At 57.7% G+C, this 21,387-nt stretch overlaps 1 protein-coding gene across 2 annotated transcripts in view; it reads right to left on the bottom strand.

The window, feature by feature from the left end:
* Nucleotides 1-229: 229 nt before the first annotated feature.
* CUX1 (cut-like homeobox 1) overlaps nucleotides 230-21,387 on the bottom strand; it is a 313,834-nt gene continuing 292,676 nt past the window's right edge. For both annotated transcript variants that reach the window (XM_012729011.1, XM_012729012.1), the window contains exons 15-23: nucleotides 6,473-6,600; nucleotides 6,171-6,237; nucleotides 5,525-5,637; nucleotides 4,075-4,191; nucleotides 2,976-3,059; nucleotides 2,464-2,520; nucleotides 2,015-2,095; nucleotides 1,214-1,278; nucleotides 230-1,004 (exon numbers count right to left, since the gene is read on the bottom strand). In XM_012729011.1, coding sequence (XP_012584465.1) covers nucleotides 935-1,004; nucleotides 1,214-1,278; nucleotides 2,015-2,095; nucleotides 2,464-2,520; nucleotides 2,976-3,059; nucleotides 4,075-4,191; nucleotides 5,525-5,637; nucleotides 6,171-6,237; nucleotides 6,473-6,600 — 782 coding nt within the window. In that variant the 3' untranslated portion in view covers nucleotides 230-934. The remainder of the gene's footprint in view (nucleotides 1,005-1,213; nucleotides 1,279-2,014; nucleotides 2,096-2,463; nucleotides 2,521-2,975; nucleotides 3,060-4,074; nucleotides 4,192-5,524; nucleotides 5,638-6,170; nucleotides 6,238-6,472; nucleotides 6,601-21,387) is intronic.

The raw sequence follows: 21,387 nt of genomic DNA, 5'->3' as shown, positions 1-21,387 counted from the left end.
TTTTTGCTGCTGCTGCTTGTCTGTTCAAGAAAACTTGAACACTGTGGGTTTTGTGGCCGCTAAGCTCTGGACCCGCTCACAGAATCTTGGGGATAGGAAAAGGGGGGAGAGACCTTCTGCCTGTGGGGGCTGTACCTCACACCACAGAGCAGCGGAAAGAAAGGTCCAATCCCACCAGCCTTCTGTAACCCCAGTGCCCAGCCCCCCAGCACAGAGCGAAGGCCACCAATGCGGCTGCAACCATGTTTATTCCAAATGCGTAAAGCTGAACACAAAAGCGCCGATCTAACTCAGCAGGCTCTGCCAGTGGCCCCGAGGCAGCCGTGCCAGGATGGCCCTCGGCCAGTCTGCTTGCTGCTTGGTCGAGAAGCACTCGGGCCCCTCAGCCTCACCCTCAGTTGTAGGGTGCAAGAGTGTGGGGTCTCACTGGAGACTGCTCCTTACCTATAAGCCAAAATATCTTATTAAAGAAGAAAGCGAAAATCACTGGGTCGGGGGGCAAGGAGGAGGTCACCAACTATTTTGCCCTCTGGGGTGGGAATGACAAGGCAGGTGTGTGTGTGTTGGGGTGGGGGGAGTTGGACTCTGAGCCTCCTCTCGAGGAATGGTGGTGGATCGTAGGGGATCCTAGTCCCCAGCTCAGAGAGGCCCAGGGGACCCCAAGTGTTTTGACCACGGCTAGCCAGCAGCATCACAGCTGTCAGCATCGCAGCCCGTACGTCTGTCTTCAGGGCTGGCGGTCAGGCTGTGTCACCACTGGGATGGGGGTAGCCCGAGGGGGGCCTGAGGTGGCTGAGTCATTCTCTTAAGGGGTGGAGAGCTGGATGGAGGGCAGTTTCTATAGGGGATTCTACGGGAATCTCGAGCCTTTGGAAACAGCTGAACAAGCAAGGTGGGGCGTGCAGCCATGTCGCCCTGGGGGAGGCCCACGGTGTCACTGCCACAAGTCACCAGCCGCAGCCCCATTGTCATTCTCATGGAATTTGTGCAGGTGATCGGCAAACCTGAGGGCACAGAAAGTTTTGCTGAGGTTAAGTCTAAAAAAGGGAACAACTGTGTAAAGGAGGCCACGCGCTGCGGGGTGGGTGGGTGGGGGACGGGGGGCAGTGGTAGAGGGCTGGGGCAGGGAATATCAGCAGCGGCTCGTGGTGGACACAGGATGGTGCTGGGGGGCTCAGGGAGGGCCGCGCGGGGGCTCAGTGGGCATGCTCACTTCTTGGCACAGAAGGTGGCGCAGTCCCGCTCCATGCTCTCGCTCCACGCCAGCTTGTAGAGTACCTGGTGGGCAGAGACACGATGAGCTGCCTGTCGTGCCCCTCGGCCACTCCCGCAGTCCACCTGTGGCCTCCTGGCCCATGAAGGTTCTCATGGCCCAGGCCCCAGGATGGGCGCTGGACTCAAAGCCCAGCAGGACTGGCCTGGATGGGTCTTAGAGGTGCTGCTGTGGGCCCGGTTCACAGACGGTCAGATGGGCCTGGACGTGGCGGCACATCCCTCACAATGCTGGGCACACTGCTGGAAGAGCAGGACCCTCTGGGCCCTGGGGTCAGAGACGGATCCAGGCCAGCCATACAGGGACCCTCTGGGGGCCCCAAGGCTGGAGCCTTCCCTAGGCACGGCCTGCTCGCTCTCCTGACTCAGTGGACATGCGGGCATGGCTAGGCCTCTGCACATGCTGTGTGTGCCCACTGAGTGGAATACCCCTCTGCACATGAGACTCAGTTCAAGATGTCCCTTCCCTGTGGGCCCACCGGCTGTCCCTTGGTAGTCAGAGCTGCCTTCCCACCGAGGCCCTGCCTCCACGTCGCTCCAAGGCCAGGCCTGGACGGAGTCAGCTAAGTCTTCTCCATAGTGGCCGGGCTGCTGCCCACTGCATAGAAGCCTTCAAGTGGCCAAGAGCAGACAGTATGGTTTGGGGAGGCCTGGGGCCAGTCACAGTAACAGGGTCCCTGCTGCCCCTGCAGGCGGGGGGAGTGTGATGAGTGCATCCCCCGCCGCCCACCTGGACACTCACCAGGAAGACCAGGCAATGCAGGAACAGCGTGTAGAAGAAGCCGATGGTGCGTGCCACCTTGTTGGAGAGAACCAGTCGCCCCTGGGAGCAAGCCAGATACGGCGTCAAGGTGGGCGGGGCTCTCCTGCGCCTCTGGGGCTCGGGCGATGGCTGAGAGGACCCTAGGGAAGGGCAGGCAGCCGGGCTGCCACGCCACTGTGTGGGTCAGGACCGTGGGCCACAGAAGGTCTGAGGAATGGTATCCCTGCAGCTACCATGAATGGTGCCTCTGAGGAGCTGTCCCCACGGGGAGTGACCCTGTTCTGGGTTGGGCCTCAGTCACTCTTGGCAGGGCCTGTGAGGGGTCAGTGGGGTCCCTTCGGTTTTTCCAGACTGGGCTGCCGGGCAGGCGATGAGGTGCCTGGAGAGTATCAGGCCTAACCTGGGTGGGCAGAGGGCAGTGGACTCACCATGCTGAGGGTGGCTTTGTCCCAGGGGCTCAGACTCAGGTACTTCCGCTGCCGCTCCTAGGGGGGAGACATCAGGAGAGCCTCCTGTAGGCCCCACAGGCCGTCTCACCTAGAAAGAGGGCCCCCGCCGCCCCGTCCCTAGAGGAGCCCCACCCCCACCGTTCTTAGGGTCTGCAGGGGCCGCCCTGCTACCCAGGCCCACTCTGTGACACCCTCGTTTCCCAAGCCGTGTGAGCACAGCTTGTCTGCCTAGCCCAGGCCAACCCATTCGCTGTCACAGCCCTGAGCCGCCCACAACAGGCTGCCCGACCCCGGGCCTGCCTGGGTGGTCCTGGGCCCTCTCTAGCATCAAAACAGGCCTGAAGTTGCCGGGTGTGGAGTGTGTGGAGCTGAAGTCTGCCAGCCAGGGAAGCTGGGAACAGATCAGACCAGGGCTGGTGGAGGGGAGGCAGGGCAGGCTGGGTCCCGGCAGCCTTCCCGGCCCGCCCAGCCTGCAGGCGAGGCCCACACACCCGCTTGCTGAAGGAAGAGAAGGGGTCCAGGCGCTCCTCGTACTGGGACGAGTACCGCAGCTCGGTGTCATCGCTGCCGCTGCCCTGCGGGGCAAGAGAGGAGACCCGGTGACCTGAAGGCCCGGATCTAGGCGCTGCAGGCTGACAGGATTTCAAGGGAGCCTCAGTTTCCTTATCAGCACAGCAGAGGGAGGGAGAGGGCCTGGTGAGAAGGTGAAGTCGCCTGGTTCTGCATGTCCAAGGATGCTACATGGGGTTGGTCCCCCCCAGGGGTCAGGTGAGGTCCGGACAGGGCCTGGAATGTACAAGCTGGACAGGCCTGGGTCCAGCACACGGAGGTGGATTTGGAGGGGTTCTTCTGAGCATGTGCAGGGTAGCTGTGGGGTGCAGGCAGACACCTGGTAGAGAAGCCACCTCTCTTCCAGTCCCTGCATGTGATACGCATTTGCACAGAGCATGGACGCCCCCTGGTGGCCTGGGAGCAGGTACAGCAGGTCTCAAGAAGGTGCCCACTAAGAGCCTCAGTGCTTCCCTCTCAAGGCCCACACTCTCTCCCCACAGTCACAGAGGGGTTTCCTTGCACGGGGAGGTCCCCTTTGAGGCCTAGGGGTTGAGAGAAGTCAGGGATGTCTGTCTCTGGCCCAGGACAGCAGACTTCTGCTATGATCTCTTGACTGGTTTTTGATGTGTGTGTGTGTTTTATGTGTACGTGTGTTTTAATATAAGTTCAAAATATATGGATTCCCTAGGGCTTGTCTGAATGCTCAACATCTGTGCAGCTAAGTGCCTACTGGACCTCCCGCATTTCGTAGAGGGGTTCCTGGGCCCTGGGGTGAGGTCTCTGATCCCTGTTTGTGGCTACACCTCTCCTCCCGGCTGGTCCTGATGAACGAACCCCCACACAGCGCCAATGTGTGTACGAGAGTGTGAGCTCCCCAGCTTAGGAAGGAAAGCTGGCAGCTGTGGGGCCTGGGCTCCGGGTGTCCCCCAGGTCCAGCGCTGCCCAGCAGGCCATTGCCCCCACCCCTCCGGACTCAGAGTGCCCCGCCAACTACTGCCTGACTGTGTGCCTGGGGCTGAGCGTGGGGAGGGCACGTACCCGGCCGGGGTAGCTTTGCAGGAACTTGATCTTCTCGAAGAGCTTGATGTTGTCAGCCCGCAGGCTGTCCAGCTCGCTCTGCAGGGCCTGGATGGTGTGTTGGGCCAGGCGGTTCTCCTGTGGGCCGGCAGGTGCGGGTGGGCAAGGGCAGGGGCGGAAGGGGTGTGGGGGTCGCTCTGCTCTGCCCCCTGAACCCCTTTTTTGCTTGCATGTGGCCGTCTCCCTGACCTGCTCGGAACTGCCCCCCGGCTCCTCCCGTGACCCTGGCCACGGTTCCCATATCAGGCGCCTTCCTGTTTTGTTAATTTATGTTATTATCAGCATTGGAAGAAATCAGTCTGGAGATATAATCCACATAAATGCCACACTTGAGAGCAAAATTCAGTGTTTTTTTTTTTTTTAAATGTGTTTATAATGTTATGCAGCTATCTCCATTGTCTGATTCCAGAGCACCTCTGTCACCCCAAGAAACCCCTCACCTCCCCTTCCCTGTCCCCTCGTCTCCTGGCCCCGGGAACCGCTGATCTGCTCTGTCCCTCGGGCCCTGCTCTTCTGGCCCCTTCATACAAGAGGACCCGCACGCCTTGAGGTTTTAGCGTTTGCCAAACTTGACCCGGGCCGGGTCAAGTGGGGGCCTCGTTCTCAAGTTACTCGATACTTAGATGTTTTCTTCCCACTGTTAAAAATTCAAACCGGACAAAAAAGCGGATGGCGGTGCAGCGGTGTCTCCAACGATGACATAGGAACGAGCAGGGCTGGGCAGAGACCCCAAGGAAGTGAGCGCGGGGCTGGGCAAGCCGCCTGCTCCCCCCACCCCCTCCGCCTGCTCCCCCTCTCCAGTGGCCAGGGAGGACCCCGGCAGCGTTCGCGGGTGGGCGGCAGGAAAGGGAGCGGTGGCTCTGGGCACCTCGGACGGTGATTCCATCTCAAGGAGGAAGGAGGGTCTGACACGGCCCCCACAGGGGGGCTCTGGAGCCGCGCTGGGAGGTGCTGAGAGCCGCATCCAGAGACGGGGAGCACGCGGGGGGCCCAGGGCTGGGTGCCAGCGCTTAAGGGGTCTGGGAAGATGGGGAAGCTCTGGACAGGGCAGAGGTGCCAGCCGCACAGAGCCCCCGCGTCCTGGGAGTGTGGCTCTGCTGTTTCAGTCCTTTGGTGGTGCCCCCCGCCTGGCAGGGGGACTCTGCCGGGTGGCTGTGCCTTGTTCCTGCAGCCCTGGCATGATCCATCCTCCCTTCTGACTCAGCGGCCCCCGTCTCTGCTCGTGTCACCTCCTCTACCTGGAGCTTCCCTCTCTTCTTTCTAAGCCCAGCATGGCACGGCCTCCTCCAGGAAGGCCCCCGTGATTGACGGAGCACATTTCTCCCTGCTGTGGTCTACAGTCTGACGAATCTTTCTCAAGCTACTGTGTGTTCAGGCCCGGGGAGTGCTGGGGAGGAAGGGCATGACTCACAGCTTCCAGTTCCTGGTTCCGGGCACGGAAGCGCTCCCTCTGGCTGGAGATGATGGAGAGTAGAGAGTCTACCTGACCCTCGGGCAGGGTGCTGCTGGCCGTCACTGAGGGCCCTGGGAGGTAGGGAGAGTGGCTGGGCGTGTGGGGGCAGAGCCCAGCAGTGGGCCCTCAGACTGGGTGGCCCCTGCCCAGGGGGAGCTCTGTGCCATGGGGTGTCTGAGCACCAAGTGCCGAGAAGTTGAAGGGGTGGCTGGGGAACTGGTGGGGTGTAACAGGGAGCGGAGGAGGGCCAGAGCCTTCCCCCATTACTCTATACTTGCATCTGAGATGGCTGCAGCTGGGGAAGCACAGGGACATGGAGCCCTGGGAACCACGGTCACCCCCCCTTCGCCTGGTCCTGACTCAGCGGCCGGGTGTGGCATTTCAGAGCAAGGCCGCCCTGGGGTGCTAACCATCGGGCTGTGCTTGGGGGTTGGGGGGTGGCAGGCAAAGGCCTAAGAAAGGCAAGTGGGTGGGTGATTGCTGGGGTGGGACCTCTGGCCCTCTTTGGGGGAGCGGGGTGCTCCTTAGGGCTCAGGGCCGAGGTCGCACCAACTTTCCTCCCAGCCCTCAGCCCTGCTGCTGCCCAGCCGCCAGGAGGCCTCACCATAGAACAGCGCGGAGGCCTCTTTGACGGGCTCCGGGATCTTCTCCAGGCTGAGCTCGGCAGCGCCCTGCAGGTGAGAGAAGAGGTGGGGTGCCTCCATACACGACCATACACCCCGTCGGGATGCCAGGCAGACGGCATCCTGCTGTGTCACAGGCAAAGGAGCGGGGGGCCAGGAGCGGTGGGCTGTCTAGTGATGGGGGGGCACAGTGGTGGCCCTGAAGGGTCTGGAGCATGCTTGGCACAGGCTGCCAAAGAGGCCCGGGCCGCGTCTGCCCTGAGGGGCGGGGCGGGGGGCTTACCTCAGCGTCAGGCCGCTGGATGGACTGAATGGTGCTGAGGTCCAGCTCCAGGCGCGCGATCAGCTCCCTCTGCTCGGCTGCCGTGGCCGCGGCTTCAGTGACATGGACCTGCAGCTCCGCACAGCGCCCTGTGCCCAGAGGAAGATGTGGCCATCAGACGGGCCTGGCGGGGTCCTGGTGGCTGCATCTCCAGCCGCCCCCCGCCCCAGGAGCCTGCTGCCCCCTGAAGATCAGCAAAGGCAGGGCACCCCTGGCCCCAAGAACTACTGAGTCCCTGGGGGAGAAGGGGTACAGGCCAGGGATGTAGGGGACGCGCCCCCGCCGCGGCATGACCAGCTAGGTGACTATAGCCACCCCCTTTTCTCCTCAGGCCTCACTTTGCCTGTGACACAGCAGGGCAAGGAGGCTCAGTCCAATGAACCCCAAGTTTCTTGTAGGGCTAATGCCCTGAGATTGTGAGCAGAGAGAAGCCCAAGGGGTAGCTGAGACAGAGAAAAGTGTGGGGTGTGAGGGGAGGTGCCAGTGTGGGGGGCAGGCTTCTTGCAGGCCCAGCAGGGTCTAAGGAGATAAAGGGACAAGGGGTCCAGCCACCAGCTTGCCACCAGCTTGCTTGGTCCTTCCCTCAACAGGTTTCAGCTGTAGGGGTGGGGGTGGGTAACTCCCAAGAATCCCCCAACCACAGCCCTGTCCACTTCTCCTCCCCATCCAAACGCCGGATTATTTTCCCAACAAAGCAAACCCAAGATAATTCTGTGTGGAGATGTTGCTACCCTTTTCTCGGGGGGAGATGGCCCAAGGCCAGGAGGTACCTCCTGCAGCACTGGCAGAGAGGACAGGGTGGGGGCCTCGCCCTACTTCTGGATGGCTGTGTGGGTCTGGCCCCACACAGAGCAGCTGGCTTGCTCTGTCTGGGCCTCCTTTGTAAAACGGTGAAAATGAGCCTTGCTCAGGGCTTCAGGGACAGTGGGAGGCCTGAGGCCTGGGTTCGGCTGCATGGCCGCCAGGGGGCACTGTGACCTCAGAAGTGCCCAAAGGCTCCAGGTCTGGGTCCTCCGGGATGGCCCCACCCCTCAGTGTGCAGCCCGACCCTGAGTGCCCTGGGCCAGCGCAGGGGCAAGCAACCTCACCCCCAGCTGCTCCATCTCCTGGCTGCTCGCTACATCTCACAACAGTCCAATCCGTCAGTAAAGATGATCCCCATTTTATAGTCGAAGAACTGAGGCTTCCCAGCCCAGGACAAAACCCCAGCGTGTCCACCCTGGATACATATAAACGCGTCCCAGTATTGGAATCTCCATTTGCTCAGACCCTGAATAAGTTTATTTCCTCACATATTGCTGAGCCCTTCACTATACTGGGCAAGCAGGTGGTGTTGGTAGTGAGGGGTCCCAGGTGGGAGTGGGGGAATGACCTGGACCTGGGGCACGGCCTGACCATGGAGGCACTCCTGTAGGTAGCTAGGTTGGCACCTGACATTCATCCTGTAAGCCCTGGGTGGCATATAGGGGCTGTAAGCAGACCCTGTCAGGGAGAGGCTCAGGGACACCTGAAATGCCTTGACCCCACTGGCCTGTGCATAAAATCTTTGGCCCCAGGTCATCCCGCCATACCTCATGCTTAGGAGAGAGGTAGACAGAAGTTGTGGTGAGATGTAGGAGAGGGACCCTGGGCAAGATTACTAGAGGTAAAGGGCCTGGACAGAGGGAGGGTATAAGTTCAGTTCCGGCACTGGGTGGCCCTAGGAACAGCCACCCAGGGGGATGTCCAAAAAGGGCGCTGGGGCTGAGTCTGGGTGGTGGGGGCCAGAGGTGTATGGAGGGCGTGGACCCCAGAGAAGGTGACGCCGGTGCCACCCCGAGTGTGAGCTAGAGTCTGGCAGAAACGGGCATGAACTCTGACCCTGGGGCAAGGGTCCTATCCCATGGTCCAGACCTAGCAGGGAGGCCCGCAGCTGAACGGGGGCCTCTGAAAGCAGAAGGGGGAGCAGCTGCGTGTTTCCTGCTGGCATGACGGCCAAGGGGGTGTGTGTGAGGAGGAGCTGGCCAGGCCTAAGGGCCCGAGGCTGGGGATGAAGTTGGGGGCAGTTTGGGCCTAGAGAGTATGGGAACGGGCAGAACCTTTGGGAATGTCAGCATTTCAGGGAAAAGACTGGGGAAGGAGCGGCAGAAAGCAGGGGGAAATCAGGAGGAAGCGTTAAGGGGCCACGCTGAGTAGGGACCTTCAACGAGTAAGGAGGGGCCCTCTGCGTCTCAAGCGAGGCAGACCCAGGGGAGCGGTGAACCTGCCCCCATTAAAGAGAGTTTGGTCATGGTAGCAGTGAGGTGGGGTGCAGCAGGAGGTGGAGGAACCAGACTGCTCTGGACACATGCCCGTTGGGCAGGGCGAGAGCAAATGTTAGCGGGGGCACTTCCGGAGTAGGGAGCTGAATGGGGTGTCTGCAATGGGGGAGAAGCCTGTAGGGCTCTAGGGAGTAGCGGCAGCAGGTGGGTAGTAGGGTTGGGGGGGGGTGATAGAGAACCCCTCCCCTCTGAGAGGTGGCCCATGGGGGGCTGTGGGAGAGGGTCCCAAGAGGGTCCTCCTCCCCTTGTGAAAGTTTATGGGATCTCATCCTTCTGGGCGAATCAGGGGAGACTTCCCAGAGGGACGTTTTGCAGAGGGGGGGGGGGAGAAATCAACGCAGTATCAAGGTCAAGACTTAAGGAGATTGGGATCTTTGACTTCAGGCCGAGGCACGGTTTGTGACTGCGGATCAATTACAGGTGGAAACTTGTTAAGACTGGAGTTGGGGGGGTCAGGCCTGGCAGCGGTGCAGCCCCTTTCCTGTAGGTGGGGCTCCCGGTGATAGTCTACCTCCAAGCCAGGTAAGAGATGCTGCTCACTGCCCCTGCCCAGAGGGCTCTTGGGGGAGATGAGCTGCTTCCACAACCCCAGCTCCCTGCCTCTGCCGCTGTGTCCCCACAGGGGGCGAGGTGAGTGCCTGCAGCCCCTCATTCCTACACAAGGGGGCCCCCAGCAAGGGTCCCTCCTCTCTCTCAGCTTTGGCTCCTTCCCCTGTCTTCCTTCCCCAAGCAGACGGCATGCTGTGATTCTCCCACCTGAAACACACAAGCACGCTCAGGCCTCCTGACCCCACTGTCGCCTCCAGGAACACTCCCTGTCCACTCTCAAATGTCCCAGTCCTTACACCCTTCCTGGGCACATGGGCCATCGCACCCGTGGTTCTCACCAATGACCTTGCACTTGCTCTGTCCTTACTCCCAGTCACTGGTTCCGGATGCTGCACCCACGGGCCCGGAGCTCTGCCGGCCCCTGTCACTCTCGTTTCCGCTGCGGGTTCTCTCTGCTCAGCCCTGGATGCTGATAGCCCTGGCCCTGGGCTGCACCTTTCTCTCGCCTCCCTGAGAGCCGCCTGCACGCCGAGGTCGCTCCAGAGCAGTGCCCCCTTCCCAGGCCCTGGGCATGTCGTCTCTGCAGGTGGGTAACTGGCAGCCCAAACCCAGTGGGCTCAAACAGAAGCCTGGCTCTCCCCGCCACACCTGCTTCGGCTCACATCACCCTGTGTTAAAACCCTCTGGCCACCCCCGCGTCCGACCGGGCTCATGGCTGCCTTCCCGTCCTCTCCGACCTTGCCACCTCCCAGGCTTCCCCCGGGCCACGTCGCTGCAGCCACGCTGGCTTCCAGGCGCCTTGGCCCCTCAGGGCCTTGCCCCTGCTGTTCCCTCTGCCTGGAAAGTCCTTGGGCATCTGTGTGGCTCATTCCCGCAGCCCCATCAAGACTTTTAGCAACTGTCTTCACATGCCACCCTCTTAGCCAGGCTCACCCTGATCAGCGAGTTGAAACTTAACCCCTCCACCTGCTCTTCCATGCTCACTGTGTTTCTGGTCACGCCACCAGGCTGCTCCCTGTGGTCTCCGCTACAGCCCGGCGTCCAGAGCAGCAGCACGAGGTCTAGCTGATGGGCTAAGTGGACTCTTTGGCTAGGTGGGAGCTTGTGCAGGCAGGCCCAGGCTGCAGGGCATGCCAGTTTGGGGGTACAGCTGGGGCTGGACCTCTGCTGGCCCTGCACCTTATAACTGCTTGGGCCTCACTGCTACCCCTTCAGGCCATGCTGTGGCCCTGGACTGCGGATCTGCTAGTGGGAAGCCCCTGGTGACCCTGCCCCTGTGCCAAGGAGGCTGCTGAAGGGGTGAGATGCTGTATCCCCCTGGGACGCCCTGTGGCCAGGCATGGCTGCAGAGACTCCCGGCTGCACGGGAGCGCCACACATCAGATGTGCAAACAGGCCTCTGGAACCAGCCTCGCGCTCCCCAAGAGTGGGGCTGCCCTCCCGCACGCTCTGGCCGTTGCGGCTCCTGTCTCGCCACCACGCGCCCGCCTCTGCCTGTGCTGCCCCTCACCCAGTGACCGCCGGCCTGTGCTGCGAATGCTCCTATTTCACGGCTGCTCCAGGCAGGACCCTTTCCCTAATCAGTGGCTGGGCACCCCCATCAGTACCAGGACCCGGGCTGTGCCCCCTCTGGGCGTGAGCTACTCGAGGCCACGGACACCCAGCCAGAGCAGGGCCCGATGCAGAGCAGGCCTCAGGACGATCTGCTGAATGAACCCGGCAAGGCGCTTCGAGAGGGAGGTGGCCTCCTTGGCGGGGCTGAGCGGCACTGGGCGCCTGGGCCTGCCCTTCCTCCAGACCCCAGGTGTTGATATTTGGGGCCGGGTCATTCTTTGTTGGGGGGCTTTCCTCAAGGAACCAGCATCTCTGGCCCCCACTCTGTACATGCCAGCAGCACTTCCCAGGCCAGATACGACAGCCCCAAGTGTCCCCAGTTGGGGAGGACAACCCAGAGAATTTGATCCCCTGAGGCCTGGGAAGCTTCTGGGTTTGGCAGTAGCAGGAAGGGATTACCCTTGACAGCTGTTTAACTCAGGTGGGGGTTGGGGGTTCTCAAGTGGAAGGGGCTGCCCCCTCTTGGCAGGAGAGAGCCACCCCGAGGGTCCCTCCAGCCCGTGGCCCAGTCCGGGGTGCCAGCTCAGCAGGCGGCTGGAGAGCGAGCGGCCGAGTGTGGGGGGCCCTGCAGTCTGCTGTGTGCCAGGGGGTGCTTCACGGGCATCAGCGGCGGCACAAGGCCGGCGGGCGGCGGGCGACGGCCTGGCCCAGCCTCCGCAGGGCTCCTCCTGCTCCGGCACAAGGCGAAACCATGCTGACTGGCGGGAGCGGGGGCAGCACCTGCCTCCATGAGCGACGCCTTGTCCACAGCAGCAACTGCCAAGCACCGGGCCCCGGGTCGAGCGCAACGCTTAGTGCCGCCAGCCGCCTTGGGGAATGGGCATCATCCCAGCCCTTATGGAGACCGCAGTGGCAGCTCAGAGAAGTCCAATTTGTTTTTTTGCAAGGTTTTCGGAGCTTCAACTAAGACTTGTGCAAGGTCTCTGGCTGATGGCAGAGGCTGGCACTCACCGCCACGGGGCCGGAGGCCCCGCTGCCTTCCTGTGCGATGAGTGGGGTCCTCGACACTCACTCCCTTGGATTCCCCACTTCTTCCCCACCACTGACCCAAAGAGAGTGACTCCCATTCTCCACAAGCTCTTTTGCTTAAAAAAGGGCCCTTTCTAGCGACATTCTGAGAGTCGGAGCTTCTTGGAAAAGGCAGCAATTTCTGAAATGCCTGCCCAGGCCCCGGGCACAGGCTGGTCTCCTCCACGAACACTGTTCACCCCACACTAGGTGGGTCAGCGCCCTGTCGCCATCACCAGTTCTCAGGAGCCCCCCGCCCCCCAGGCCCAGGCCCCTCCCTCCTCACCGGAGCCAAGGACAACATGAGCTGACGCAGAGAACCGCAAGCTGCGAGCCCCCAGCTGGCACGCAGGGCCGCGGGCAGAACCGCGGCCGCCCCCAGAGGCCCTGGCGACACAAGCAGAGGAGGGTGGCGGCGGCTCAGACTCAGTTACACGTCAGGCTGCCGTGGCCTGTGCAGCTGCGGTCGTGCTTCCTGCAAGCATCGAACGGGCTTGTGGTTTCGTTCAGATGCACCTGACTGCAGCACAAGGAGAAAGGCCGCACGCGGCGCAGATGCGAGGTCTGCCCGGCAGATGCGAGGTCTGCCCGGCACGGGCCAGTCACCCACACAGCCGGAGTGCGCTATCCGCCGCCTGCTGCCCCGGGGCCGCAGTTTACAAAGTCAGCCCTGCAAACCGCGCGCAACTGACGTTCAGCTTAATTAAATCTAAACTTTAAAAAGCACTTGGGGAGACTTTCTGGGTAACAAGACGTCGTGCTAAGTGTTTTATTCATTTTTTAGTGTATTGTATTTTAATTTAGTCAACGGCTCTTTAAAAAGTGGGGCACACCCAAACTAGAAGCAGAGAAGCAGCAGAGTATTTGCTTAGACTTCAGTCTGTGAAACACCAAACCTGCAGAGTTCGACTGGCTTTATGCTGATTTCTTCCACGGGACAGACCTACACCCCCGAGGGACCCGGGACGCAGGGCTGGGAGGACTGGGGTCTCTCACTGGAGGGAGGATCCGGAGAACTCAGTTTAACTCAGAGACTCTCGCGACTCGCATGGCAGCTTCGCGCAGAAACCCACAAAACAAGTGCACAGCAAATACCACCTGCAACCGTCAGAGGCGAGGACGGCGCTTCTTTCCCATCCCGTAGAGGAGAAAAAGACCCTGGGTCACAAGCCTGCAGCCCACCTAGCCGCCGACTGCAGAGTTCTCCCCGGGGCGGCTGGAGAGACCCCTTCACGGAGCCTGATCACCCCGAAATCCACAAGACGGTGTAGTTCCCTCCTCCTCCCACTCTCCTGCCCACGTTAATGGGTTCCCCTGGCACATCCTTTTGCACAGCAGGAATCAGAGACAAAATGAGAGAACCCCCCTGGACCGACTGAGGCCAGGCCCCCACCAGGTGTGGCCACTCCGCAGAGGCACCACGGGCCACTCCGGTCCCTGAGGCTGGCGGCGATGTCCCCCTTCCCCAGACAAGGAAGCGGATGCCAGGATGGCCAGCACATCAAGGGACCCTGCGCAGAGGGGTGACACCACCGGGCCGGCACAGGCCCCTGTGCAGAGAGCCCGATGCAGCGCTTGGGACGGGGGCGCCTGCTGGCATCCGACGCCGGTGCAGCCTACCTGCGGCCGGGTCCCCACCAACACCTGCCTGGACGCCACACGCCATGGGAGACACTGGAAGGGCGGGGGGGGGGGGGCGGCAGCCCCTGAGGTGCCCTATGGACCCAGAATGAAAAGTGTTTGCTGCTTCTCCTCAGGCCAGAATACTTTAAATAAAAACAACCCACACATTCTTGTGTTTGTATAAAAGATATTTACTTCAATTATCACACCTAGGGTGCTAGTGAATAATAATAATACATGGTGTGAGTTTCATACAGTGATATTGCTTCTCCATATCATATAGGGACCGTTGTACAGTGCTGAGAACAAACAGCGTATGGCTAACCAAAGACAGAAGGGACAGCGCCAGGGGTCCGACGGGGCCTCCCCCACCCCCACGCCGGCCGGATCAGCTTTTGACTCTTAATGTCGGAAACAAATAGCAAGAAATAAAATGTTACCAGAGATGGGTCACAGCAACAAAACAGAGGCTTCTCAAAGCTATTTGTACAAAAAGATGACGCCTTTTTTTTTTCCTTTTTTGGTCAATTGGGTCTCTGTGAGATTAAAAAAAAAAAGTCTGTGATTGTATTAACAAACGAGCTCTAAAAACATCTAAGACTTAGTGCGTTACAGAAAATATAAAATACTGCTAAAATGTAAGACACCACAATCCATGGGCGGGGAGGGGAGGGCTGAGCTTATTAAAGAGTTTTCCGGAAGAAGGCCGCCTCTCTGAGCGAGCTGTCTTGTGCTGTGTTAGTAGTCTGGACGGGAGCGTGGCTACCCGCTCTCTCGGCAAGTAGTTATTGCACAAACGCAAAGAGCAGGTCTCACTCAGGGGAAAGAGACGTGGGGAAAACCACCTTTGCTTTTTTTTTTTTTTTTTGTCCCACTTTTATAACAAGCTAGTCTCAAGTGCTTTGAGACGAATTTTGAATGAATCCTCACGTCTCCAAAATGCACAGCATTTTCTGAGGGGTCTCAGAGGGTGGGACATGAGATGCCCGTTTTCTCAAGGAAAGAGGAAGAAAACGGTTCGAGGGGAAGAGAGAGAGAGAAATGCATAGACTAATTAGAGAAAAATGAAAACCCTTCGGGGTGATGGGAGTTATCTCATGGGAGGGCTTGCTTTCAAAGAGACAGGAACAAAATTAGGGTCCCCAACAATTTGCGAGAGGAGGGGAAGGCCGTGGCCTGGAAGGAAACACCTGTGCCAACAGTCGGGTGCCGCCGGGCCCTCAGCAAATGGAGGCAGCCGTCTGGCCTGCCTGGGGCGGGCAGGACCCCAGCCGCGGCCTGGGGGCGCTGCCTTCTCCTGGGCCCACGAGGGAGGGCGAGCCCCACTTGACCGTCACACCCGATGGGCAAGCGGCTGGGTGTCTTGCTGGCTGTGCTTCCAGTCGCAGCCCCTCGTCTAACCTTTCTCCATACTCAAAACCACACTGAGCTCCCTGGAGCGGGTCCTCGAGCCACAGCCAGACTGAGAAACACTGCTGCTTCGCAAGATGGCTTTGACCAACTTTGTATGCAAGGAAAACCACCACCACCACCACAACGCCCACTGAAATGCTGGACCCACACGAGCCTTGCCAAAGCCCCTCGCTGGCAGTCCCGCCAGGCTGTTGCGCCCGCGCTGACCAGGCCCGCTGAAGCTTCATGAACCCAGAAGTCTTACCAGAGGCTCTAGGAGGCTTTGGGGAACTGAACTTTGCTTTTTCTAAGTCTCCTGTGCAGCTCCTCACGCGAGTGCTCTTCCACTCGGCACTTCCTCACGCTGGTAGATTTTTGTTCATCAACTCTCTCATTTAAGAAGTTAGACATGTAGAGACCACCGAGCTTTGAGTGGCTCTGCTGGAGACAGACGTCTGATTCTGCTGGAGAAGCCCTCTCTGCCCCCAGTCACGTCCCCAGGAACCTTTGGTTCTTTTGGTGGGGGGGGGGGCGGGGAGGGCAGGAGGCAGTAACCACTGGCGTGATAGCAAAAAGCATTTATAACACCGATACCAACAACACAAAACAACAACACACTCCTGATAAGTACTCAAAAGATTAACCTAATAATAAATAGGAGAGGATAGAAATCTTTGTATTCCCCCTCAAGGAAACATCCTTTTATAATTATCCTCACGCACGCTGGCAGGTCAGTAGCAGTCAACCCATCTCAACAAGGAAAGGTTAAGCGTTGGAAGGGCGCGGTGGCGGCACGCTCCAGAGGGTTCTCAGTGGCTGAGCCACGCACACCCCCACCGTGCCACCCAGTCGGCGGTTCCAGCCGGCGCCCGTGGGCCCTGTGTTCCTAGCTCAGTGGTCAGCAAGAAGCAGGCTGAGATGGGAGTGGGGGGCGCTGGGGAGGCCTGTTTTCCCTTCAGTTCATGGACAGACGGAACTACAGTGAACATACTCATCCACAACCTGAATCATCTGGTCTAAAGCTTACTTTGAGTTCATTTGGTGTGCAATACATTATCTCTCAAAAACGAAGGAAAAGGATTTCTATTGCACAGAGCTTTACACATAGTTATCTATTTAAGTGCTTTCTGTTTAAAGCAAACTACGAAACGAAAGGGGGGAGTGGGGGGGGTGGACAGAAATAAGGAAAATGAAAAAGGAGAAAAGAGCGACTATGAAACAAAAGCAGCCCCGTGCCACTGGGATGCATCTGGCTGGACAGTGTCTGGCTTCACCACCGGAAGTGCCAATGCTTCTATACACACTGTGCTTCTGATTCTTTTCCATAGGGATGTAGCCGTGACATTGGGATATAAGGCACCTTTCTTTCTGATCACAGAAAGCTTGACACATAGCGTATAGCATATTTTGTGGTAGAAATTAAAGCCTAAACGCTACAGAAATTACGGGAGTAGAGACTACACTTGACATCGCTGGGTCAACTAGCATGATCCATGAAGAGCAATTTGAAGGTATTTTAAAAGTCTGGTAACGGGGTGGGGAAGTGCACATTTATGCATAGCCTAATGTCTTTCTCTCACTAGCCTTTTTAGGACTCTTCGCCTGTAATGCCCAACTTTTAAAGTTAGCATTTCGGAGACTAGGCGCTTTGGAAATGTCTTGTTAAAGCTAAATGTCACTTCATCCAAAAAAGAAAATGGAGACGCCGCCACTTAGCGGCACGGACACCTATCTTTGGAGGGGAGCGGGGAGCCAGGCCCGGGTGGGTGGGGCGGTTCCGCAGCGGCCGGCTGGAGGTCCATATCCATGGCCTTCCTGACCAGGATCAGGCGCTCAGGCTGCCCCGCTCCCGGGGTGGGGCTCGGCTCCCAGCACATCCCTAAGGGTTTTACAGGCAGGACCTTTTTGGAACTATCAATGGGAACTTGCTTTCTTCTCCTTCCAGGGCGGTCTTCATCTACGACAAGGCTGATGGGAAATACTGTCAAAGCGAAGCCTTCTCAACCGTTGTGCTGGACAGACCGACATCCAACACGTCAGGAGAGTGGAACATCACGTCGGAGTCCTGGCTGCCACTCTGTAACTGAGGGTGCAGCTCGGCTGTGGGGGGCCGGGGGTGGTGTCTGGAAGCCTCGCCTAGTGCCTCCGGGTCCAGATGAAACCGTAGCGGCATGGAGACTCCTACGTGTGAACTTTCCCGGCAATGTCCAAGCACGTGGCAACACAGATTCCGTGGCTCCACTTCCAGCAGCGTCCCGTCAGGCCACCAGGGAGCGGCTCCACCACCCAGCCAGCTGGCTTTCTTCGGTACTGGGCAGAGAGTGGAGTATCTTTGGGGAAGAGAGCGCCGTGTGATTTAAGACCCAGTGCATGGGCCAGAGAGCGCCATGTCCTCTTCTGTCTTGGAGATGTTTCCGAAGATCAAACTGGACTCATAACCTCCCTGTGTGGCACAGACACCACCACGTAGGAATCCTGGGCAAGGGGCCTCACATGGCTGTTCAGGGGCAGTCCAGGGCAGGGGGGGACGGCTGTGATGGATCTTCACAGCTGAGCAGGAACAGGCAGAAAGCAAAGGCAGGCCCAAAACAAAACAAGTGCCTCTGAGGCCCGAGACCGCCCCTGCCTGCAAATCAAACAGCTGCTGGAGCTTCAGGAACAGGTGGAAGAGAAGAATCCATATATGTGCCTCGCAGAACTCAGCTGTGTCCACGCTGTGCCCATGAGAGCAGCAGCCTACCCACCAGGCCAAGACACACACGGATGCCACGCTCCTAGTCTTTTCTCTCCCCGAAAACCCTGGCCTCACGGTTCTGAGGGGAGCAAGGTGAGGAGTGATGTCAGGTGGGAGCACAGGTTAGTGAGGTAGAAGGGGACAAGTGGAGTGTGAAGACAAGGGAAGGCCTCGAGGGAGGGGCCAGCTGCAGTGCACCACTGCCTTGCAGGCCGGGGCCTGGCCATGCCACGCGTCCTGCGCAGCGGGCTTGCTTACTGGCCTCAGAGCCAGCCTGGGGCGGGGGCAGATTCCTGCGGACACAGGCCTGTGAGAGTGGGCTTGTAGTAGGCGTTTAAGGCAAAGGCTGCTGCTTCCCAGCTCAGGCTCTGGACTCGCTACGACTGTTTTACTTTGTATTAACCTCACGCTGACACTCCTGCCTGGCTCCTCTGCCAGCTTCACGTCAGGGGAGTGAGCATTGCACAGAACACCCTAGAGTTCACGGGTTGCGCCTGTCTGACAGGAGAACAAAGAATGCTGGTCCAAGGTCAGCCAGCAAGGGGCCAGCCTGTGGACAGGGCCTCAGTCCTGACCTCGGCGGCAGGACTGCGCGGCCTCGGGGCCGTGGGCATTCCCTGTGGCGGAACACAGCCTGCTGCCTGTCTCTGCTCGGCTCTGTGGGCTGACATGGTCACGGCCGGGGCGGCAGGGGCCTGCGTCCTTTCTCCATAGTGGGCCTTGGGCTTGGGAGGGGACCCCGCGGCCAGAGAGCACAGGGGAACACTTAACCCAGAGCTCTGCGGCGCTCAGGTCTACATTCGAACATCCAGACAGGACAGGAAGGTTTTCCAGTGGGGAGTAAACAAAGGTGCCAACAGGCAGGGGGCTGGGAAGGGGACCTTTGTGCTTTGGAAGTCAGGCAACTGTCCCAGGGAGGACAGGAACGATGACCTTTTTGTTCAATCAAGTAAGTCCCAGAACCCTTGGCCATGGCTGACTGGAATCACTGAGTAGAGAGCCTGGCGTTTTGGGAGCCTCCTCACAGGCCTGCACCCCTACGGACGTCTGCCTTGGTCCTGCCCCAGGAGATGACCATCCGCCGCCTCAGGCGATGACGGCCCCAGGCAGCCTGGCTCTGAGGGTAAGTGGCTGAGGATCCTGAAGACGAGCCGTCTGGCTGGTGGACAGAAGTCAGACGCCCTGCTTGATCCAGAAGTTCAAGAGAAGCGGTCACTCAGGAGCCGGGCAGTGGAAGCCAGTGGCGTGCGCCTGGGGCAGGAGCCACACCCCTTCTGCTTGAGACACCACGAGAGAAGGTGGGCAGGATGCAAGGGCCAAGGGGCTGGCCGTGACACTGGCTTTATGCTGAGCCTCCACTTAGCCAGCTAAGTAATGGCAAAATCCTTAAGTTATGAACACTGCCTCCAATTAACAAAAAAGAAGCCATTTAAAATGGTATAATGGAGCTTGTAATTAAGTGTTAGTGTTTTATACAGAACCGTTTTCCCCAGGGGAGAGGTACAAATCAGCTTTTTAAACTGATGGAGCGTGAGGAGGAGGAGGTCGGCCGTCTGTGGGAGCTACTGCGTGGAACGCCAGCCAGCTGAAGGCAAACCCCACGGAGAGGGTGCTGTTCAAGGCACTTGAATATTGCTTATCACGATGAAAGATCAACCCTTACACTCAAACTGAGGGGCCCAGCGAGGAGGGGGACAGTCCCCACCTCCAAGGGTTTCTGGGTTTTTTTTTTTTTTTTTTTTTTTTTTTTTAGTGACAGCTCTTAGAAGTATTACAGACAGTGATAGCTTACCACAAACGATCATAGGGTAGGGATCTCAATTAAAAAAAAAAATAAATAGAGAACAAAATACAAAGAACCGCAAGCAAAACTTAACCAATTGATTGTATCGAGCACCCAGATGTAAGTCTGGCAAAAAAAAAAAAAAAAAAGACAGAATGGAAATCAACAATAACCTAGTTCAAAACAAAACAATACAAATGACTAAACTGCTTGGAAGAGCCAAAGTGGCTGTCTTAGGCTGTTGCTATTTGGCCACGAGGATGGACTTATTTATACTTTTTCAATTTCCTTGGATTTAACACCTTTGTAATTAACAGTCATGCCTTTAAAATTAAAACACTACCCTAGGATTTCCTGTTTTAATTCCCTGCTTTTCATTCTAACGAAAATGAGATACTCAGAAATTCATCGCTTGTGATGGCAAAATTCCCTCGAGGTTTTTGTGGAGAGGACACCACAGAACTGTCAGGGGCTCTGCTACTCACTGTCCCAACGCAAGCAAACGCAAACTCGCCCTTCTTGATGCACCTGAATTGAGCCAGATGTTAATCCGTTTCCCCTAAGCTCCTCCATTGTGAATTCTCTTCTCACTGAACCAGATTTCAAGTTCAGAGGTGATGCAAGCATCAAAAGACAAACGGCCTGCCTCCCAGCCTCCTAGAGCCTTCTGAAAACTTCTTATTCATGAAAAGGCATTGTCTTTAGTGTAGTGACTCTTAAATTTGTGAAAACTTGAACTAAGTGCTGCCGTTGCAGGTTAAAAGACTGTAAATGAAATACATAATTTCTAAAACATCATGCAAGAAATGTGGTTTCACATCTTACAGTCAAAGTCCTACAAGTTAATTAATACAAGCACACTGAGGTGTAATAGCGGGAGCATACCTTTAAAATTATAACTCCCTCCCACCCCCCCAAATCAAAAAAGGTAATATTAATTAAACTTAAGAAATAATGAATGCACCATTAAAATGTCATCCAAAGATGTTGACCTAAGACAAAGGTTTCAATGATACACAATACGGTCAAAAAGTTTTCAATCAGTAATATACAGTATGACAACTACATCTTGTAAATTATACCCAATACTGCCGGCAGTCTATCCCTCTAAAGAATATTTGCCCCTTTCATCCCTTCCTAACAATCAGATAATAAAATACAGCACCTATAAATAAGCAAAAAAAAAATATATATATATACCGAAATCATCTATTGTTAGTTTAAAGATATGGCAATAAAGGAGTCTAAATTAGCAAACTTGTAGAAGCCATAACTGATAAAACAGCTTATTGAAAAAAGGTGGCAGTAATGCACTCTATGTGTGCACAGGTACTTAAGAAAATACACAGACGTATAAAATTGCACACACGCACACACGCACACTCTCATCCACCTCTATTCTCACGCATATACACATAGACAACAGGAGGAATCAGAGACAAGTTAGACTTTTGATTTGTACTTAAGACTGCCCTAAACTGTGCATAAAAGAACGTTCCGAGAGGCAAAGTGAATGGAGGGCCAATGGTCTGGTCTGGAAGCGAAGAGCATCAGCGTTTTGGTGTGAGTTTGGGCCTTCTCTACGGGGGTGGGAGCAGAGCCCAGACTGCCACGTTCTCTCTCTTCGGCAGGAAGGAAGCTTCCCGCGGAGTCAACAGTCATCAGTGCTTGTGGTGGGGAGAAAGGGGAAGAGAGAGTGCGCTCGAGCCCTGCCCAGGCCCAGGGAGCGGCGTCCCCTGGTGGGGCTCAGTCCATCAGGCGCCCGGGAGAGTGGTGTGAGGTGTGGTGTCTTCTGTGCCAAGGAAAGGCTGCTGTCTACGAGGGGTGGGCCCATCTGGCCCCAGACCGGCCTGCTGCCACCTTAGGGGCCTAC

Source organism: Condylura cristata, unplaced genomic scaffold (genome assembly GCF_000260355.1).
Source record: "Condylura cristata isolate star-nosed mole 26May11 unplaced genomic scaffold, ConCri1.0 scaffold00024, whole genome shotgun sequence".
Taxonomy (NCBI): domain Eukaryota; kingdom Metazoa; phylum Chordata; class Mammalia; order Eulipotyphla; family Talpidae; genus Condylura; species Condylura cristata.
This window is presented reverse-complemented; position numbering and strand designations above follow the sequence as displayed.